Source organism: Erythrolamprus reginae, chromosome 2 (assembly GCF_031021105.1).
Source record: "Erythrolamprus reginae isolate rEryReg1 chromosome 2, rEryReg1.hap1, whole genome shotgun sequence".
NCBI classification, from domain to species: Eukaryota; Metazoa; Chordata; class Lepidosauria; order Squamata; family Dipsadidae; genus Erythrolamprus; species Erythrolamprus reginae.
Genome location: NC_091951.1, coordinates 139,640,732 through 139,660,312, shown reverse-complemented (window position 1 = coordinate 139,660,312; position 19,581 = coordinate 139,640,732). Strand labels below are relative to the sequence as shown.

At 42.5% G+C, this 19,581-nt stretch overlaps 1 protein-coding gene across 1 annotated transcript in view; it reads left to right on the top strand.

The window, feature by feature from the left end:
* Positions 1-2,397: 2,397 nt before the first annotated feature.
* The window catches only part of RAB40B (RAB40B, member RAS oncogene family), a 28,801-nt gene continuing 11,617 nt past the window's right edge, over positions 2,398-19,581 (top strand). The window contains exon 1 of the mRNA XM_070739671.1: positions 2,398-3,224. Coding sequence (XP_070595772.1) covers positions 3,083-3,224 — 142 coding nt within the window. The 5' untranslated portion in view covers positions 2,398-3,082. The remainder of the gene's footprint in view (positions 3,225-19,581) is intronic.

Below are 19,581 nucleotides of genomic sequence, written 5' to 3'. Positions count from 1 at the left end.
CAATCATGCTAGCTCAGGAATTCTGGGAGTTGAAGACCATATGTCATAGAAGAGCCAACTTTACCTACCCCTGGCCTAGTCTATGGAGATTCTTAACCATTCAGGTCATGATTGTTCAAAATATGCTTTTTCCAAAGACAATTGGACTTGCTTTGTTTTTGTTGAGGAAGTGTTGCTTCTCGCCCAAGAAAATTACTATTCCATTCTGAAGAAGATTCAATTGCTTTGGGGGGGGGGGGGGGGACACCTTCGAAATACCAATCTAGTATATTAACCCAATAAATGAAATACCACCAGTCATCATTCCATGCACCATTTTATGAAGTCTCCCTATTACACACAAATTATTTTTAAAATCTATATTATGGTATTGTGGGGAGAAATATCCATCTGGTTCACTTCCAAGTGGGAGAAAGACTCTGGAAACGTGGGAGGCTGATTGGAAAGATTGTTTAATGATGAAGCAGAACCACATGGGTTCCACAGGGAGTTGAGAGTGAGTAGCTTTTATACTTTCTCTTAAACATTGATTTTGAACTTCCAGTTTCCATGCAAGCTGTTGTCAGACTCCGAGGTGCCATGTTATATTTGCCTGAGCTAAATTTGGTTGAGGTTTCTGAGGGAGATGCAATGAAGAGGTTGTGTTCTAAAAGGGTGTTATGTGTTAATGACTTTCCTCCTGTTTTGGCTCTTTGGTGAGGACATTTGCTTATGAATAAAGCTGTCTACCTCTTTATTTTTCAATGCTGATATCTTCTGAGGGTTATTAAGAAAGGTGGGGGCTGCTTTCTCCCTCTAAAAATACATTTTTTCATTTCTCATCCAGGAAAATATAATATTTTGCATTTTTAATATTTCTCAAAATAGTCCATTCTTTTAGGAGAGGGTGCCTTCCTACAGAATACACATAAGTAAGTGTTCAGTTCATCCAAGGTGAAGAATCTAAATTGTTTATTATTTTATTTTGTTAAGTACATTTTGGTAATATACATAGATATAACGCTGTTTACATACATGAGATGGGCGCTAATAAGAGGGAAACATTAGGACAGGGACGGTAGGCACACTGGTGCATTTATGCATGCCACTTACTGACTTCTTAGGAATCAGGTGAGGTCATAGATTGAGGCAATAGTGGGTTGCTACTGGAACTGTAAAGGATGCCGCACCGGTAGCAAACGTTGAGCTGCGTGCGCAGCTTAGCTTCTTTTGCATGTACGCGTGCGTGTCCCAGCATTGTTTTGCTTCTGTGCATGCTCAGGAAGTGAAATCTGGCCAGGGGATGCATGCAAGATTATTTCAGCTATTTTTTTGCTTCTGCACATGCATGGAAGAAAAAAAATTGCTGAAATCTTACACAAGTGCACGTCCCCTCGAGGTTTTGCTTCCTGCGCAGAAGCATAAACATGGTGGGATGCGTGTGTGCCCACACAGAAGCAAAGCTGCACACACAACACATCAGTAGTGGCGGGAATGGGAATCTGCCCTGGTCTAAGACAGTGTTTCCCAACCTTGGTAACTTGAAGATATCTGGACTTCAACTCCCAGAATTCCCCAGCCAGTGAATGTTGGCTGGGGACTTCTGGGAGTTGAAGTCCAGATACCTTCAAGTTGCCAAGGTTGGGAAACACTGGTGTAAAGGTAAAGTTTTGGGGGTTTGGTAATGAAACTACAGAGTCAAGTAGTGAGTTCCAGGCATTAACTACTCAGTTGCTGAGGTCGTATTTTCTACAGTCAAGTTTGGAGCGGTTTACTTTGAGTTTACATCTGTTGTGTGCTTATGTATTGTTGTGCTTGAAGTTGAAGTATCCAGTAACTATTAAATAACACTGTTAAATGACATATGACTTCACTCAGAACCGTCCTTACTCAATATAATAAAAATGTGGTTTTTCCTTGTTTCTGGCTTCATGAAGCATGCAGGTCTCGACGGTTATAAAACAAGATTTACAGTTCACAATTGCTAATCTTAATAAATAATAATAATAATAATAATAATAATAATAATAATTTATTAGATTTGTATGCCGCCCTCTCCGAGTAGAATCTCGGTAGGATCGATTCATCGTGCTCTTTATTATGTGAATCCGGAGGCAGGACACACATATTTAATAAAACCTTGAAGTTCGAATCGGAGGGAGCCAGAAACCACGTTCCTGTATACCTTTCTGACAACACACATGCTGCCTCGTCCTCCCAAGTGTAAACTCCCCCTGTTCCGCATCTCTCGCCCTGTGACAGATAGACGCGCCGCCCAATCCTGAGTAAGAGGTACCCCAGCAACTGAACTGTGAGGCCTCGAGGGGGTGGGTCCGCGCTCACCAATAGCAACAGGATTCGGAATTCTGGGCTTCCGCTACGCCAATAGCAGAAATAGTGGGCGCGGCCTGGGAACCCGCGGCCCAATGGCAGCGAGGGGTGCAAATTGGTCGGGACAGTCTGACAGAGCTGTGCTCAGGTTGTAGCAACAACAACAGCCAGAGCTACTGCGACAGCAGGCGGGGGAGCCAGCTGCCGTCTTGGGGGAACACGACAGCGCCCCGCACGAAAGGCTTTCCGAGTCTCCCTCGGTGGCGGCTTGTCCCAGCGCTGACACGAGCGGCTTTTCCCGCCTTCTTCCATTTCGGTGCGCCTAGAGCAGCAGTGCGGCGGGTTCTGGCCACGACTCCCGTCGGGTCCTGCTTCGCTGCGGGGCAGCGGGAGTCAAACCCGCGCAGCCAATTCGGGCGAACTCTTTCCACCCCACCCCGCCCCATGGCGCCGCTGGAAATTCGCCCTTCCTAGCCTTCGGCCCCCGAGGACGCCCGTGGAAACTCCGGGTCTTGTCTCCGCCGTGAGAAGACGCCTCGTCCAGTTCTCCTCCTCCGCCACTTCTTATCCCGAAAGCTTGAGAGGTCTTGCTATTGGCAGCAGCCCGTCGGGGACTCCTCCGCAAGGGTGGGCTCGAACATGCCTTTGCTCGCGAGCCGCTGCTGCTGCTCGTCCTCCTCAGTCCTCGGTGGCACAAGTGGCGGCTCGGTGCCCCTCGTGGGCGCTGGGAGCTGATTCTCCGCAGAGACGTGGTGGTGGCGGGGTCGGGAAGATGAACCACGTGGGCAGCCCTGTGAAAGCTTATGACTTTTTGCTAAAATTCCTCCTGGTGGGGGACAGTGACGTGGGCAAAGGAGAGATCCTAGCTAGCCTGGAGGATGGGGCCACTGAATCCCCATATGGATACAACATGGGTAAGTGAGAACACGCGGGTTGCACAGGTGCCCGCCGCCACAGAGCCTGAATCCCGAGGGGGGGGGGGGGGAACGCCTTTCCTTGTTACCTTTCTCCCAACCCCACCCCAATTTACACCTGTAGGTTACATAGCAAGGAAGGCAGTGCTCTGGTAGGGACCGTCTTGATACCTGACTCACCCATAGCTAACTCCCACTCCTAGCTTGACAGTCAGCTTAAAACTCGCATGGTTTAAAAAAAACAACAACCCTTCCCAGTTGCCTTGATACCTTTGCTTTCAGAAATAAAAAATGTTACCCTCTGGATTTCTTGCTGGCTAATCTGCCCGTTTACTTTTGCTACTGGCATTCTTTATATTTTAAAGCCGTCACATATTTCCCTTGTATTTCCATCATCAGGATTTATAAACTGATGGTACTAAAAAAAACCACGGAATCCTTGTCTTTTCCTCCATCTTAAGCTTACTCTTCTGGTGCTTTCTTTCCTCCCTGACTTGGCAACAGTAAAGGCAATAGGGAACAATATGTTTGGGGTCTTTTTTAATAAAAACAAAAATGATTTAAACTATTTGTAGAAACTTATTTGTCAAGGGAAGGCTCTGGACTTGGGAATTCAGGGAGGAAAAAATAGATTGTTTCAAACCATAACATTATGTAATTGGAATGCACTATTTTCAATCCAATCCAAAGGAAAACATTTCTTACAAATGGCTGTATAGTCTTTACTTGAATACATCTACTAAAGGGGAATGCACTACCTTTCAGAGCAATTGGTTGCATTATTAAATTGTTTTTACAATCAAAAAGTCCCCCCTCCCCCCAAAAAAATCAGTTGTAATATGCCATCCTGTAATTTAAATCCATTATTCTGTATTCTGGAAATATATAGAATAGATCTTCATCTTCCTTAGTAAGATCTGTTTCCAGCATATTCTGGTTTCCCTTTGGATTGTATAAATCTTTTGCTCCTTTTCAGCTATTTAAAGATTGTTATCTACTTTTAGTCTTGTTTTCTCAAAACTAATCAGTTCCAATTCCTTCGATCTCTCTTCCCATGATTAAGTTTGTAGTTGCCTGATCTTCCTTATTGCCTTATAAACCTGTTCCATTTCGTTTGCATCCTTCTTATACTGTGCCTAGAATGCAATACTTGATCAATTTATTTTAAATTGGAGGAATTGCTTCCTGTGATTTGGAAACTACTTCATTTGAAGCCATCTAAAATTGTATTTGCATTTTTTGGTAGCCATATCATTCTGTTGACAAATAATTTAGCTTTAAAAAATTACTACTCCAAGATCATTTTCACAAATACACTATAACCAAGCTCAGTAATTATTAATTAATTAAAATACATTGGTATTATATACTAATAATATATAATAATATAAATCAATCAATCAGTATCTTCTCCTTTCATCTTCTTTACAATTTCCTACATAACCTGTTTTTGGAGAACTTTGTTCCAGACTACTAGTTCAATAGTTGTGTCCTTTTTTTGGTACCTTGTGCATTTTGTTGCTTTGTCTGAGCAGGTGATATATATTTATTTGAACTTCCTTCAAATAATCCATAATTGTTGTTCTTCCCATCCTTCATTATCCTCATCTAATTCTGAGCTTTAACTTCTTGATTTCATGTATGTCATATATAGGTTCCAATATGACCCCTTTGTACTTTTTCTTGGTGATTTATTCTTTTTTCCACATTTTGTTTCTTTTTTTATTTTCAGACCTTCACCAAGCTTTTTTAAAATCACCTTTTCTTCTTTCATTGTCCTCCAATTCTTTTTTGTACTGCGATTGTTTGTACTTGTACTTTTTTAAAAATAAAACCCATCTATCTATTCATGCCCCCAAATCCCAGTTTATTATCTGTTTGAGAGATGCCCTTGAAGACAGTCATAAGTTACAACTAGTCTATAATGCAACAGGGCTCCCAGTATAGGGCTACCATAAGTTCATGCCATATCTTATTGTGCAAGCCGCACTAGCTCCATTTTCTTCCGGGTGAAATTCAGGATACTGGTTGTTACATGACACAGAATCTGGTTATTAGTGCAACTGCTTCTCACTAAGACTATCTGCTCATCAAATGGGTCCTCCAGGTGCTCTCCCTGAAATCTTGCCACTTAATAGTACTTTCAAAGCATAAATCTACCTCTACCTACCTACCTACCTATCTATCTGTCTATCTATCTATCTATCTATCTATCTATCTATCTATCTATCTATCTATCTATCTATCTATCATCTATCTATCTATCTATCTATCTATCTATCTATCTATCTATCTATCTATCTATCTATATCTAGCTGCCCAAATCTTGTAGAATACCCTATTGCCAAGCTGTATGTAGGACATCTAGCCTTCTAACTTTTCCAAAGGCCATTAAGACCTGCTTTTTACTGAATGTTGGGATTACATAGGTAGAGAGTATGGAGGGAGGCCAGTTAAGCATGCTGTGGAGCATTCCAAGGGGGCCAATTACAGCACAGGTTTTTTGTTTCATTTTTTCAATGTTTTTTATATTGTTTTATCATTGTTTCATTTATTGGTTTTATTATTGTGAGTTACCCGGAGTTGCTTAAGATGTGTGGCCATATAAATCTTATAACTAGATGAATAAATAAATCAGAATCCAGTTTCCTTTATAGTCTAGCTCAGTAATGGTGAACCTTTTTTCCTCGGATGCCGAAAGAGCATGCATGTGCACTATTGTATATGTGCAAGTGCGCACACCCATAATTCAATGGCTGGGGAGGGCAAAAACAGCTTCCCCCACCCTCTGGAGGCCGGAAATGGCCTGTTTCTCAACTTCTGGTGGGCCCGTGTTTTGCCCTCCCCAGGCTCCAAAGGCTTCCCTGGAGCCAAGGAGGGTAAAAACGCCCTCCCCTATCCCCCTGGAGGCACTCTGGAAGCCAAAAACGCCCTCCCAGAGCATCTGTGTGAGCCAAAAATCTGCTGACCAGCACACACAAGCACATTGGAGCTGAGCTACGGCAACAACTCACGTGTCAGCAGATATGGCTCAATGTGCTACCTGTGGCACCCGTGCCATAGGTTCACCATCACTGGTCTAGCTATATGTTTGCTCAACTTTGTTTTCCTTTAAAATTGGCAACTCGAGTACTATATTATCACTTTCCCCCAAATTTCCCATTAATTAAAGGCTTTTCCAATTTAAAGTGCTATCCATCTATCCTTGAATTGGCAGAAAATTAGAAAAACATGAAAACTGTAGCCCCCACAGCTTATCTCTATCGCCTGATTCACTGCACAACGTTGCCATCTTTATTGTGAAAGTCGTGTCGCATAAGCAAAGCCACTGATTTTACTGTTCTTCCTCTTATGCACGTAACCAGCTAGGAAGAAATCACTCCCTAATCACAGCACAGAGCTGGAAGAGGTTTGTTTGCTAGATTCTGCCTGCTCATCTCTAGATTCCATCTTCTTGTCTTATCTCCATTCTGTTGTAATTCCAGCTGAATACATTTTAAAGCAGTTGAATTCAGGGAACTGAATCCCATGCAATGTTTCTCTTCTCTATCTTTCTTTACGTGGGTAACAAAAGCCATTTCCAGGTTCCACTGTATTCTAGCCAGGAAATAACTGGAGGATAGGCCCATCTTCATTACTCTAGTTCAGTGTTTCACTAACCTGGTGAAGCTGTAGAATCATTTACAGCACTGTTGGCTGGTTAGATATTGAACAATTTCAATAGCCACTGGCACAAAATTGCTATGTTTAGCACTTTGGAAAGACAACAACAAAATCAGGCTAACCAGGGCTTGGGAGAAAAGGTGACATAGTCAGAAATGGCTGGTAAGCACCATTATTGGCCATGCGACTTAGCCCCAGGGAGGGGCTACTGCCCGGATGGTGGGGGGAGGAGAAACGCAGTGGGGTAGCGAAAATGGAGCTCCACCCCAGAGCACTCAATTTGCATGGAAAGATGCTGAAAGAAAATGCAGGGCGTCCTGCATAAGCCACGCCCACAGTGTGATAGTTAACCTTTTGGTAGCCCTTCACTGCTTAGCCCTGAGTGTAATGAGTGGAGAAGCTTAAGAGTTATCATACAGCTTGCAGCTGTTACTGTATACTGTCAATTCCAAATGCAAACATTGCTTTTTAACCCCTGTACAGTTAACTTATACCTGTCCCTGTTCATGGGCTGATGTGAGAGCAGTGTCATTTAGGTCAGAGCAGAAAGACAATACAGGGCATCTTTGTGGCATGTGAGCTGCAAGTAAAGAGACTGTGTAAGTCTTCCCAACTGATAAAAGTAAATGTCACCAAGACAAATTAGGACTTTCCTATAAGGTTCATGCTTTATAGAGTTTGCCTATGTTACACTAAATACATATTACCAGATTACTTACGGGACTGTCTCCTGCCTCATGTATCCCAGCAGCCGGTCAGATCCCCCAGAGTTGGCTTTCTCCAGGTTCCGTCAGCCAAGCAATGCCAGTTGGCGGGGCCAAGAGGAAGAGACTTCTCTGTGGCATCTCCGGGCCTTTGGCATCAACTCCCCTCCAGAGATCTGCACTGCCTCCACCCTCCTGGCCTTTCGAAATGTTTTAAAAACACACCTTTGCAGCAAGCCTGGGGCCATTGAACCTTGACATTCTTCCCCAGCTGATAGTATGTCTCTGATATGGGATGAATCTAGTTGAATGGTTTTTTAATGTTTGGGATTTTAGACTGGGTTTTTTTAATGTCTGGGATTTTATGATTTTGTATCTTGAATTTGTTTTATCTTGTGCGCCACCCTGAATCCGCTGGAGAAGGGTGGATTAGAGGGAGAGAGATTATAGTTTCCTTTGCCAGTAAATCAAGTTTATTCCCCCTGCACTTATTATTAGTGCTTAGACAATAAAGCCAATGAAGCCAATATTCTTTCTGCTTTTCTCTAAGAGGTTAACAGACAACTTTACAACCACATTCCCTAACCCTTCTACGGTATAAAAATCTATATGTGAAGTTCTTAGTCCAGTGATTTTATTTCCAGCTCCCCTAGAATTCAATTTAAAGCCCTCCTGATCAAGTTCAGAATGTTTTCCCCAGGAGTAAAATCTCTCCTAACATCATCATTAAACCCAGTCATTCTCCACCATGGCTAGCATTCTGGATGGCTGGTCCTCATCCACTCAAAATGTCAATTATGAGAAGATCCACCTTGCCAGTACTTTGACTTGGTCCTCAGACTGGACGGACATGGCTTAATTTCGCTCCTTTCCTGAAATGCTAGTTTCACCAGATTGACATCATCATAGTTGCTTCTAAGTGTGAGTTGCTCTACAGCCAGTGGCCAGCGGATACCCACCACAAGTGGCATTTGGCTTTGGAAGCTATTAGGGGTCTTTTGGGGGAAGCGCTGAACCCTATTTTTAATAGGAAAGTGAACACAAAAACAAGGGGACACAATCTGAAGTTAGTTGGGGGAAAGATCAAAAGCAACATGAGAAAATATTATTTTACTGAAAGAGTAGTAGATCCTTGGAACAAACTTCCAGCAGACGTGGTAGATAAATCCACAGTAACTGAATTTAAACGTGCCTGGGATAAACATATATCCATTGTAAGATAAAATACAGAAAATAGTATAAGGGCAGACTAGATGGACCAGGAGGTCTTTTTCTGCTGTCAGACTTCTATGTTTCTATGTTTCTATTTTGGTTGAGACACCTGACAGGAGAAAGATTCTGCCATCCATCTCTAGGAAGGGCAACTTCCATCAGTCCCCCTATTCCTGGGGGCTCTTTCGGGCACTTCACCAGGGTCTCAACTTCTCCCAACCCCAAGGTCAATACGGATCTTGGCAATGCCAACCCCAAGATAGGTCTGGAAGGGGAAGGCAGTTTAAGTGATTATTTCAAGGGATCAGAAAGCATAGAGGATCAATGCCGTCTGAGGAGGTTGGCCGCCAGGCCTCCCTCCCCATCCTGCCACAGGTCATTCAGAAGGTGCTGGAGGAGCACGCAGGTGATTCTGTTGGCGCCTCACTGGCCAAGGCAGGCTTGGTTCACAGACCTGAAGGCCCTGTCAGTGTCCACACCATGACGAGTCATCAAGGGGGTGTTGGTATACCAGGATCTCCAGTGGTTCCAACTGACTACCTGACAATTGAGTGGCACGATCTGAGACAACAGAATTACAATCCCAACATCATTCTGATGATCCAAGCATCTCGGAGGCCTTCAGCCAAGTGCATCTATTCTGCGACATAGAAATCCTTCTGCGCTTCGTGTGATTTCAAAGGCTGTTCGCCCATGCGGGCTCCGCTTCCGAACCTCGTCAAGTTTGTCCAACGGGGCCTGGACGAGGGCCTATCCCCAAACATGATTCATAGACAATTGTGGCTCTGTCGGTCCTGTTGTGTAATCAGTTCAAAAGCCTTATTCAATTCTCTATGTATGTCGGTTTCTGAGAGTGGCTTCCAATCTTTACCCTATAGTGGTCTAACGTTATCCAACTTAGTACCTCCCAAAATACTAAAGTCCTTGATGCCCCCCCCCCTATGAACCCCTGAGGTCAGTTAGTCTCAGGTCTACCACATCGCCTTCCTATTGGCAGTGACTTCGGCCTGTAGGATCTTGGAGCTATCCACTCTCTCGATTAGAAAGGACCTGTGTGTGTTCCACTCTGACAGGGTAGTGCTCCGTTTAGATCTGTCTTTTATTCCCAAGGCACCTTCCACCTTCCATGGGGCACAGGAACTCTTCCTTCTGAATTTCTGTCCAAATCTGGCCCATCCTTTGGAAAAAAAACTATGGCATACTCTGGATATTCAGAGGGCTCTTTGAGTATACATAGACCAAACACACTCGTTTCGTAAATCTGAGGTCCAGCTGGTGGCCTTCCAACTGCAGGCCATGGGGCTCAAGGTTTCTCCTTTGACCATTGACCGGTGGAACTGTGATATAATAGTGAAGATTTATGATTTTTCTTCAATGTACAGACCAGTGGGCATCACAGCCCACGTTATGCAAAGTGTGGTGACCTCTGAGACCTGAGTGACCCAGGCATCCCTGGAGGAGATTCGTTGGGCAACCACCTGGTCATCATCCTCTCAATTAGTCCGTCATTACAAAATTGACACCTATGCATTGGTAGATGCAGCATTTGATCCAAGGGGTCCATGAGGAGGATAACAAGACGGACCACAACTACTCCCATCTGAGGAATGTTTTAGCTTTGGTATGTCCCATCCTGAATGCTAGCTCCACCCACAATGGAGAAGGGGCATTGGTCTTACCTAACATGCCTCTTCTCATAGAGTGGAGCTAGCATTCAGCCCCATACATATGAGGTCCATCTCTTCCTGCACTGTGCTCCTCATGAAGGGGTCCCAATGACTGTTTCTAGATAGCGGCCATGTCGCATCTGTCAAAGCTGGGAGGTAATGGCAAGATGGATCTTCTCATAAATGACAGGCTCAGTCCTCATTCTGAGTGGATGAGGACAACCTATCCTGAATGCTAGCTCCACCCTATGAGAAGAGGCGTGTCAGGTAAGACCAATGCCGCTTTTATCTGAAATGTATATATTGTTTTCTCTAAGTAAAATATAGCTATATTGTTAGGGATTCTTTGCGTATATATTTCTGATTGTTACGAGTCTTCGGAGAGGGGCGGCATACAAATCTAATAAACTATTATAATGCTTGTGTCCCTAAAATAAATACATTTTACACGTACACTAAGTAGTAAGGACAGGGGAGATACAGCATCCTGCTCTACATTCAGTCCTGAAAAAATGAATTATTTATCTATTCTGTTTCCCTAACAGCAAACCTCTGCCAAAGACCGTTTTAGAAAGTTGCTTTTATTAAGCAAGGATAAATTTCAAATATATTACAAAAGCTTGAAGACTTTTCCATTCAATAATGTGGCTTTGGCTTATTAACTAAGCTGTACTGTGATATTTGAAACCAGACATAATTTGTACAGTATGCTTATAATGACAGGGACAGCCAACCACTCTGCAGCTGGGGAATTTTTTTTTTCTTACATTTGATGTTGAGTGGACATAGTGAGGTAATGTTATTATGCCTCTATGTAGAAGGCTTTTTTAGATTGCTTTCTTAAGTTTATGAATTAGCCGTTTAAGGTATAATAAGTTTATCCAAGGACTATAGGATTGTTTTCATTTCCATTGAAAATTGTATTACCAAAATTGTATTACCAGTGGCTGTTCAGTTTTGGTAGCAGAGCCCCAATGGCTCAGGAATTGGATGTTAGTACTGTCTGCAAACAAATCAGTATGGTTAGTTCCCCAAAGCACGTTAAAACTTTGTGAATTTAATATAATACAGATCTTTAAATTATCTGATTTGTTTTAATCAGAGTGAAGAATTTACCACAAGCATATTTTTTTCCGGTTTTGTTCTGTACAACTAATCAGAATGCTTTTAAAGCAAGTGTAAAGATAAGTATAGTACAAGACAGTAAAATTTATATCAAGTGTTTCTGAAACACGGATATCAATTGGATGGATATTTTTGGCATTAGCACTGGAATGTTTATTTTTAGTCCCTTCATTTAACCTGTTAAAAGTGTGAGAGGTACAAATACGTCAGATGCAGAAAACCAGAACATTTACAGAGTTTGATTCAGAATAAAAATATATTTGATTGCACTTCCAGGTTCTATTCAGCTGAGTTTTTGCCCCTGGTTGCACCCATCAAAACTAGCCCGAGGTAGTTCGCTGACTTCAATTTTAAAAGGATTGTACCTTTGTACAGGATTGTGCAGTTGAAAGATATTATGCCATATATACACCTCGATTTAAAAGGATAAAAACAGGATGCTACTTCCTTTTCTGACCAATTTCCCACAATATTCTTATTTTTTAATAATATAAATCCAGCTTCCTCTTTATCCATTTAGCTATTTGTTTCTTTAATTACAGTCTGCCTTTCTGTCAGTGAATAGCTTTTATGGACTTAGATTGATCTGTTGCCCACATAAATAAATTGGTGCTAAAAAGGACTTTATGTGGCATTGACTTGGTTATCTCAGGCATAACATGGAAAAATAAAATACTAATCCAATACTCCACATAGGATTCTGCAAACATTTAACAGTTCTGAAGATGGTATAGGGATAGCTACCAGCCTAGAAGACTTTAAAACATGACCAGATAAATTTTGGAAGATAAGGCCACCCATGTTTCTGAATTATAATAGCCATAGTTCATTTTCAGTAGCCGAACAGTCTGCTTTATGATATCAGTTATGAGGAATGTGGTTATTAGAACATCCTGCCCCCAGGCTTCCTTAGTCAAAGTAGAACTAGACCAGTATTTCCATCTTCTATGTTCTTGTGTTCTTACATTCCAAGAGAAAAGCAAATGTTAATTTGGCTGTTACTTTAATTTTCTTTCAAAGGGAAACTTTTCATTTACTTTGGACTTGGAGGTTAAATGCTTTCTGTATAATTAACAAGTGAATTGAATATTTAATGTTTTCTATTTAAGGGAAAGGTATTATTTTATGTAATTTACTCCTACTACATTCCAGAGACCTGTAGCATATGGAACAATTGTAAAGGGGAATAGAAAAGATGGCACATCAAGAATTGTACCTCCCTTTTCTTGCCATGAGAATAGCAAATATGTTCCTCAAAGACGGACAACTTGTAATTTGGAGGTTTTGAACTTCAGTCCCATAAGCGCTGAAAAGCTTGGCAAGGGATCAGAAATGTATCACAAGATGAAATTGTTGTATTTTTTTAAATTAGGGCACACTGGATTAAACTAATTAAAATCAAATGTTTGATTTATGGTACTTTAATATTTTTTACAAACTTGCATCTTTCTTTCTTAACTGATGAGCGTATATAATAAAAATTTAAGACAGATGAGAAATAGCAGCAAAATAATCTTCTCTGCTTGTGGCACACCATATTGTACCTTAAGCACTGGAGGGAAGTTGCATAATTATACCATGAATGGCAAAATGAAGTTGGGTTTGCATTACAATGGCCCTTGGTAAGAAGAGTGGGAGGGATAAAATAACCAAGCACCATTAAACCAAGGCTTTGCAATGTTTAATATGGAAAAAGTATTTGCAATCTAGCTGCTTGATTGCTTTCTTTACCATGACTTGCTTTTAAACTTACGTAAGATGTGTAATAATCTCTGACCGTTATCACGATTTGTGTCTGCAGTGCACTGTCATCAAATGTTAGACTGCTTTACCAAGTTTTTCAGGTTTAACTTCCAAGTAATATGGCAGAGTGGATGGGAAATTCATTTTTTCATAATAAGCATATTCCTTCCTTGATATGTAGTGAAATTACACAGATATTTTATAATTACACTGCTTGGGCAATTCTATACATGTCTACTCAAAAATACTTCACAGAAAGAACGTTTGGAAGGGTGCAACTGGGGGAAGGCAAAAATACCACCACTTTTGCAAAAAAAACTAGGCAAAAAAGGGACCATTATTTGCAAAAATAGGTGCATTTTTGCTTGTCTCCAGGAGCACTCTGCAGGTCTCCCAAAACAGGGCCTGCGGGGGAGGGCCTTCTGTGTGGCTGCCCCGCCCCCAGTGTTCCCTCTAATTTTTTTGGGGGGGGGCGGAAAAGTATAGTGTCTGAGCGGCAGTCCCTTCGGGACTGGGCGGCACAGAAATATTAAATAAATAAATAAATAAATAAACAAACAAACAAATAAATTAAAAACCCACCCTGTTTTGCCTCAGAGAATTTCAAAATAAAATACTGTACTGTGTGTCTATAACAGTGAGCTCATAATAGGGCAACTCTATCAATATCAAAATGCTACTTAAATAGTTGAGCTAGTTTCAAACTAGATTTTGATTTTCTTTCTCTCTTCCTTACTCCCATTTTTTTTTCTCTTTTCCTTCCTCTCTTTTTTCTATCTTTCTCTATCTTCCTCTCTTCCTCTCTCTCTCCTTCCCTCTCACTCTTTCCCTCTCGGCTTCTGGGCAGGTTTAGAAAACTCTGAGTTGATGATGATTTTTAAGTGAGCGATTGCTCACTGCTCAGCTTAGAGGAAACTATGCCCGGCCCTATGGAACCAATTACCCCCGATCAGGGCCGCCGATAGACGGGTATTACAGGGAGCGCGCTACCGGGCCCCGGGCAAATTGGGGCCCGCAGTCAGCGGCTCCTTGCACTGAGCTCCCGCTCGCAGCTGTCCCCTGGCTCCTGCTCGATGCCACGGTTTTCGGCGCTGTCCTGCTGGGCCCCAAAGACGGAAGGCAGGAAGAAGGAGAGCTCCATTCTTCTCGCCTTTTTCCCGCCTTCCGTCTTTGGGGCACAGCAGGACAGCGCCGAAAACCGCGGCATCGAGCAGAAGCCGGGGGACAGCTGCGAGCGGGAGCCCCAGGAGGGAAGTACCGGCAGCACCCCGCCCAGCTGAAGCTTCACTGGCGTCGGCGGCAAATGTCCTTTGTGGCCCGGTGGGAGGGGGGGGCTGCAGCGGCCGCAGGCAGTCGCAGGGAGATGGCGGCGGCGAGAGGGAGCTCCAGCTGGGCTGGGAGTTCGGGGGGGGGGGCCATGAACGCCGCCCGGAGCCAATGGCTTCTTTTGGGCTTACTTGAATTCCTGCTGCTGGTAAGCGCGCGCGGGTGGCCGGGTGGGAAGGGCGAGGCGCGAGGGGGAGGCAAGTGGAGAAGCGGAGAGAGAGAGAAGTGGACCAAAAGAAAGAAAAGGGAAAGAGAGGGAGGGAAAGAGAAATGGAGAGGAAGGAGGGAGGGAGGGAGGGGAGGGAGGGAGAGAAGGAAGGAAGAGAAAGGAGGGTAGAAAGAGAGGGAGAGAGAGAGGAGAGAGAAAGGAAGAGGAAAGATAGAAAGGAAGAGAGAGAAAGAAAGAGGGATAGAAAGAGAGAGAGAGTGAGAGATGCTCAGTGAGCCTTTCTTTGAAGTTGCCTTTCTTTCTTTCTTTCTTTCTTTCTTTCTTTCTCTCTTTCTCTCTTTCTCTCTTGCTCTTTCATTCTTTTTTCTTTCTCTTGCTTTCTTTCTTTCTCTTGCTTTCTCTCCTTCCTTCCCTCCTTCCATTTCTTTCATTCCCCCTCTCTATTTTTATTTCTCTTTCATTCTTTCTTTCTCTCTTTCTTGCTTTCTTTCTTGCTCTTTTTCTTTCTCTCTTTTACCTTCTCTTCCTCTATTTCTTATTTTCTTTCTCCTTCCTATCTTTTTCCCTCCCTCCCTCCCTTCCTTCAGTCCTTCCTCTCTTACTCTCCCCTTTCATAAGTTTCCTTGCTTCCTTCCTCTGTTCCTGTCCCTTCCCCCTTTCTTTCTTTCTTTCTTTCTTTCTTTCCTTCCTTCCTTCCTTCCCTCCCTCCATTTCTTGCTTTCCTTCCTCCCTTGTTTCCTCCCTCATTCCCTTCTTTCACTCCTTCTTCTCTTACTCTCCCCTTTCACACCTTTCCTTGCTTTCTTTGCACCCTTCCTCTGTTCCTGTCCCTTCCCTCTTTCCTTCCTTCCTTCCCACCCTCCGTCCATTCATTCACCCATTCCTCTCTTGATCGCCCCTTTTACCATTCCTTCCTTCCTTCCGATGTGGGCCTGGGCCAGCAGAGTAGTTTGCTTTTGCACCCCGTCTCGAGCTCCCTTGGTGCCAACCCGGCCCTCCCCACTTCAGAGAGAAGGGGGAGAAAGAGAGAGAGAGAAAGAGAAAGAGAGAGATAAAAAGAGAAAGATAGAGGGAGGGAGAGAAAGAGATAGAAAGAGACAAAGAGAGGGGGAGAGAAAGAGAGAGAGAAAGGGAGATAAAAGAGAAAAAAGAGAGAAAGAGAGATAAAAAGAGGAAGAGAAAGAGAGAGGGGGAGGGAGAGAAAGAGAAAGAAAGAGAGAAGGGGAGAGAGGGAGAGAGAGAGGTAGAGAAAGTGAAAGAGAGAGGGAGGGAGAGAAAGAGATAGGAAGAGAAAGAGAGAGGTTGGGAGAGAGAAAAAAGAGAGAAAGATATAAAGAGAAAGAGAGAGAAAGGGAGAGAAAAAGAGAGAGAAAGGGAGAGAAAAAGAGAAAAAGAAAAGTAGAGAGAGAAAGAGAGACAAAAAGAGAAGGAGAGAAAGAGAGAGAGAGAGATAGAAAAGCAGGTGGGGGGGGCACACCTATTTTGCCAGCCCTCGGATGGGCCATAGGGATCCAGTGTATGTGGAGGGAGAGGTCCCCAGCTTCTGTTCTGCAGAGGGGAAGCCAAAGCCCCCGCATGGGTTATGCAGAGTGCCAGTGTTTGGGGCAAGGTGGGGGGTGGGGTCTTCCTTAACCCCCATTTCTTTGGTGGGGCTAAGAGGCCTGCCCAGCAGGGCTGATGTGTTGCGGAAGGTCTTGTCGAGAGAGACCAGTGGAGCCCCCCCCCCCCGCTCCCATCCCCAGGGAAGGGGGTTCTGGCATCACTGCCACTGGCTTTGGAAAGAAGCCCCCGGCCTCTTCAGGGGGTGGAGGGAGGGGTCCATAGCACAGGGCTGGACAATGGCTGAAGACAGTTGACTGCAGCTTTCAGAATTCCTCAGCCAGGAATATGAAGAAGACAGTTTGAAAATTTAAAAGGGAAGGAAGGAAGGAAGGAAGGGAGGGGGGAGGAGGGAGGAGGGAGGGAAAAGAAAAAGAAGAGAAAAAAGGAAAGAAATAAAAAGAAGAAAGAAAGAAAGAGGAAGGAAGGAAGGAAGGAAGGGAAAAAAAACCAAGAGAAAAAAGAAAGAAAAAGGGAAGGAAGGAAGGAAGAAGGGAGGGGGGCCCCAGACACTTAGGCTGTATGGGGCCCCAAAATTCCTGATGGCGGCCCTGCCCCCGATGTCCGCACTGTTCCTACCCTACTGGTCTTCCGAAAGGCCGTGAAGATCTGGCTTTGCCGGCAGGCTTGTGGGCTGTGAATGTTAACATCCAGTCACGGCCAAATTGTGATTGACTTGTATGTATGTATTTGATTAAATATTTATAATGGGGTTTTTTATTGTTTTATTATTTAATATTTGACTTTTTGAAATCAATATATTGTATCATTTATTGTTGTAAGCCACCCTGAGTCCCATGGGATGGGGTGGCATAGAAGTCAAATAAATTAAATTAAACTGAAAACAGAACAATGCAGTACAGCAGCAGTCAATGAAGATGATTATCCTCCTTAAATCAAAGGCATACTTGATTCTGATGGTTTTAAACCTTTGCAAAGCACAGAAATAGTCAGGGCCAAATATACATCCAGAGGGTAGTATAGAGAAGATTTGCCTCCTGGGTCATACCTTGCAAACCTCTTGTAAAAGAGTCCACCAATAAGCTGTCTCTCAATGTTCAGATGGACAAACAAAATTTATTTATTTATTTATTCATTTTTATTTATTTATTGCCGGTTGGCGGGCCCCAGGGGAAGAGCCTTCTCTGTGGCGGCCCCGACCCTCTGGAACCAACTCCCCCCGGAGATTAGAACTGCCCCTACTCTCCTTGCCTTTCGTAAGCTCCTTAAGACCCACCTGTGTCGTCAGGCATGGGGGAACTGAGACATCTCCCCCGGGCATATACAATTTATGAATGGTATGTGTGTTTAGAAAATGGGGTTTTTAAAATGTTTTTTAGTAGAAATTTAGATTTGTTATAAATTGTTTTCCACTTTGTTGTGAGCCGCCCCGAGTCTGCGGAGAGGGGCGGCATACAAATCTAAATAAATAAATAAATAAACAAACAAACAAACAAACAAACAAACAAAATGGGAAACAAGTACCTAATACAATTATATTTCCATATATTACTATTGGTTATTCGGTTATTTATGCATTCTCCTAGCTGCAGCCACATGATACCAGGAATATACGCATTTAAGGAGATACTAACAGATGCAGTATGCTTGCCAATGAGCTCTCTGAATCACCATTTTTCTCTGCAAAACACTAGCTTTTCTTGTCACACAATATGTGTAATTGAACCTAAGAGCTTGTGTAACAGAACACACAGTAATACCACAAATTCTTGATGGGATCTGTAAGACGTCCTTGGGGCAGTTATTTATACCTAAGCCCCAATATTCAGTCAATGATAATGGGCAAATCTATATTTACAGTAATTTTACAGCAGGGTAGGGTTTTAACGATGCTCTCATTCCATTGCAGACCCTGGTATTTTTCAATGCTTTGAAATTTAGAAACCTTGCAATATCATCTTAAGAATGACTTGAAAGAAAGCCCCAATGCAGCTAACCAGGGATGTCAAACTCATGTCGGCATGTTGTCTTCCTGTGACATGACATTTTCCCCTTCACTAAAAAGGGGGTGGGAGACATCTGCCCCATGGGCTGTGAGTTTGACATTCCTGCTGTTAACTGAATCAGGGTAAATGTCCAAGGTTGGCGGGTCTTAAAACTCTTTAAAGGTGTTTTTTACCTTTACAGGTAGTCTTAAAAGGTGTTAGTCTTAAAAGGTGTTTTTAACCCTACATCACAGGTAGGTAATTTGTGGTCTGTAGGTTGTAAATATGCACACAGAGCCATTTATAAAATTCCATAGTGTGCATAATCAATATTTAGTATCAAAATAACCATTTTGGGCAATGTAAAAATAGTTGGTCTCCTGTCATATTTGTATATCAACTGAATATGTTTTCTAAAAAAGTGTACTTAAAGAGACATCACTATCAAGCTTACTGGCAAAGAAAATTAAATGCATCCTGTAGCACAAAATGTAGCATCTTCATTAATACATTAAATTATGGCCATGCTTCATGCAGTAGTTCTTTTATAAAATTAGTGATTGTGTTGGCTAACCATATTTCTAATACAGCTATGTTTTAATAGTTAATTGTGCACAGAGGCTTTTTTTGTCATGTTATCTTTTCAGAATCATGGTGGGTGGTACAGCTACAACAGAGAAAGCGATGACATTTAAAAGGGAACTGTATGTGATCCCAGTAATTTTTACTTAAGAAAAAAAAAACAACCCTGTTTAAAGCATGCTCCACAAATCAAATAATTTAGATTGCAATTCTGTTGTTCTTGGTGGGAGTGTCTTACTTAGTCATAGCTTAATAATGCATCCTGTTCAACAACAGGTGCTTTACATGCTGTCCTATGGACTACTTAATGGTAGGCTTGGGATTTAAAAAAAAAATACAGTAGAATTTATCATATTATGTAAAGACAACAATTCTGGATTATAGAAAGCAGTTGCTTTGCCTCCGATCACATCTATTATGATTTTCATGGAAGATTTTGTACAGAATTCCATGAGAGATTACCACCCACTTATAAAGGGTGATAATGACTAAATATTGTATTAATTTCGTAAATGATATTTCTCAATTTTAAAATGTATTTCTGGCTGTAAGGCATAGGTTTGGGCATGCTATTTTAAATAGAAAAAAATTATGCTAGTTATAGCATGACTCAAACATCTA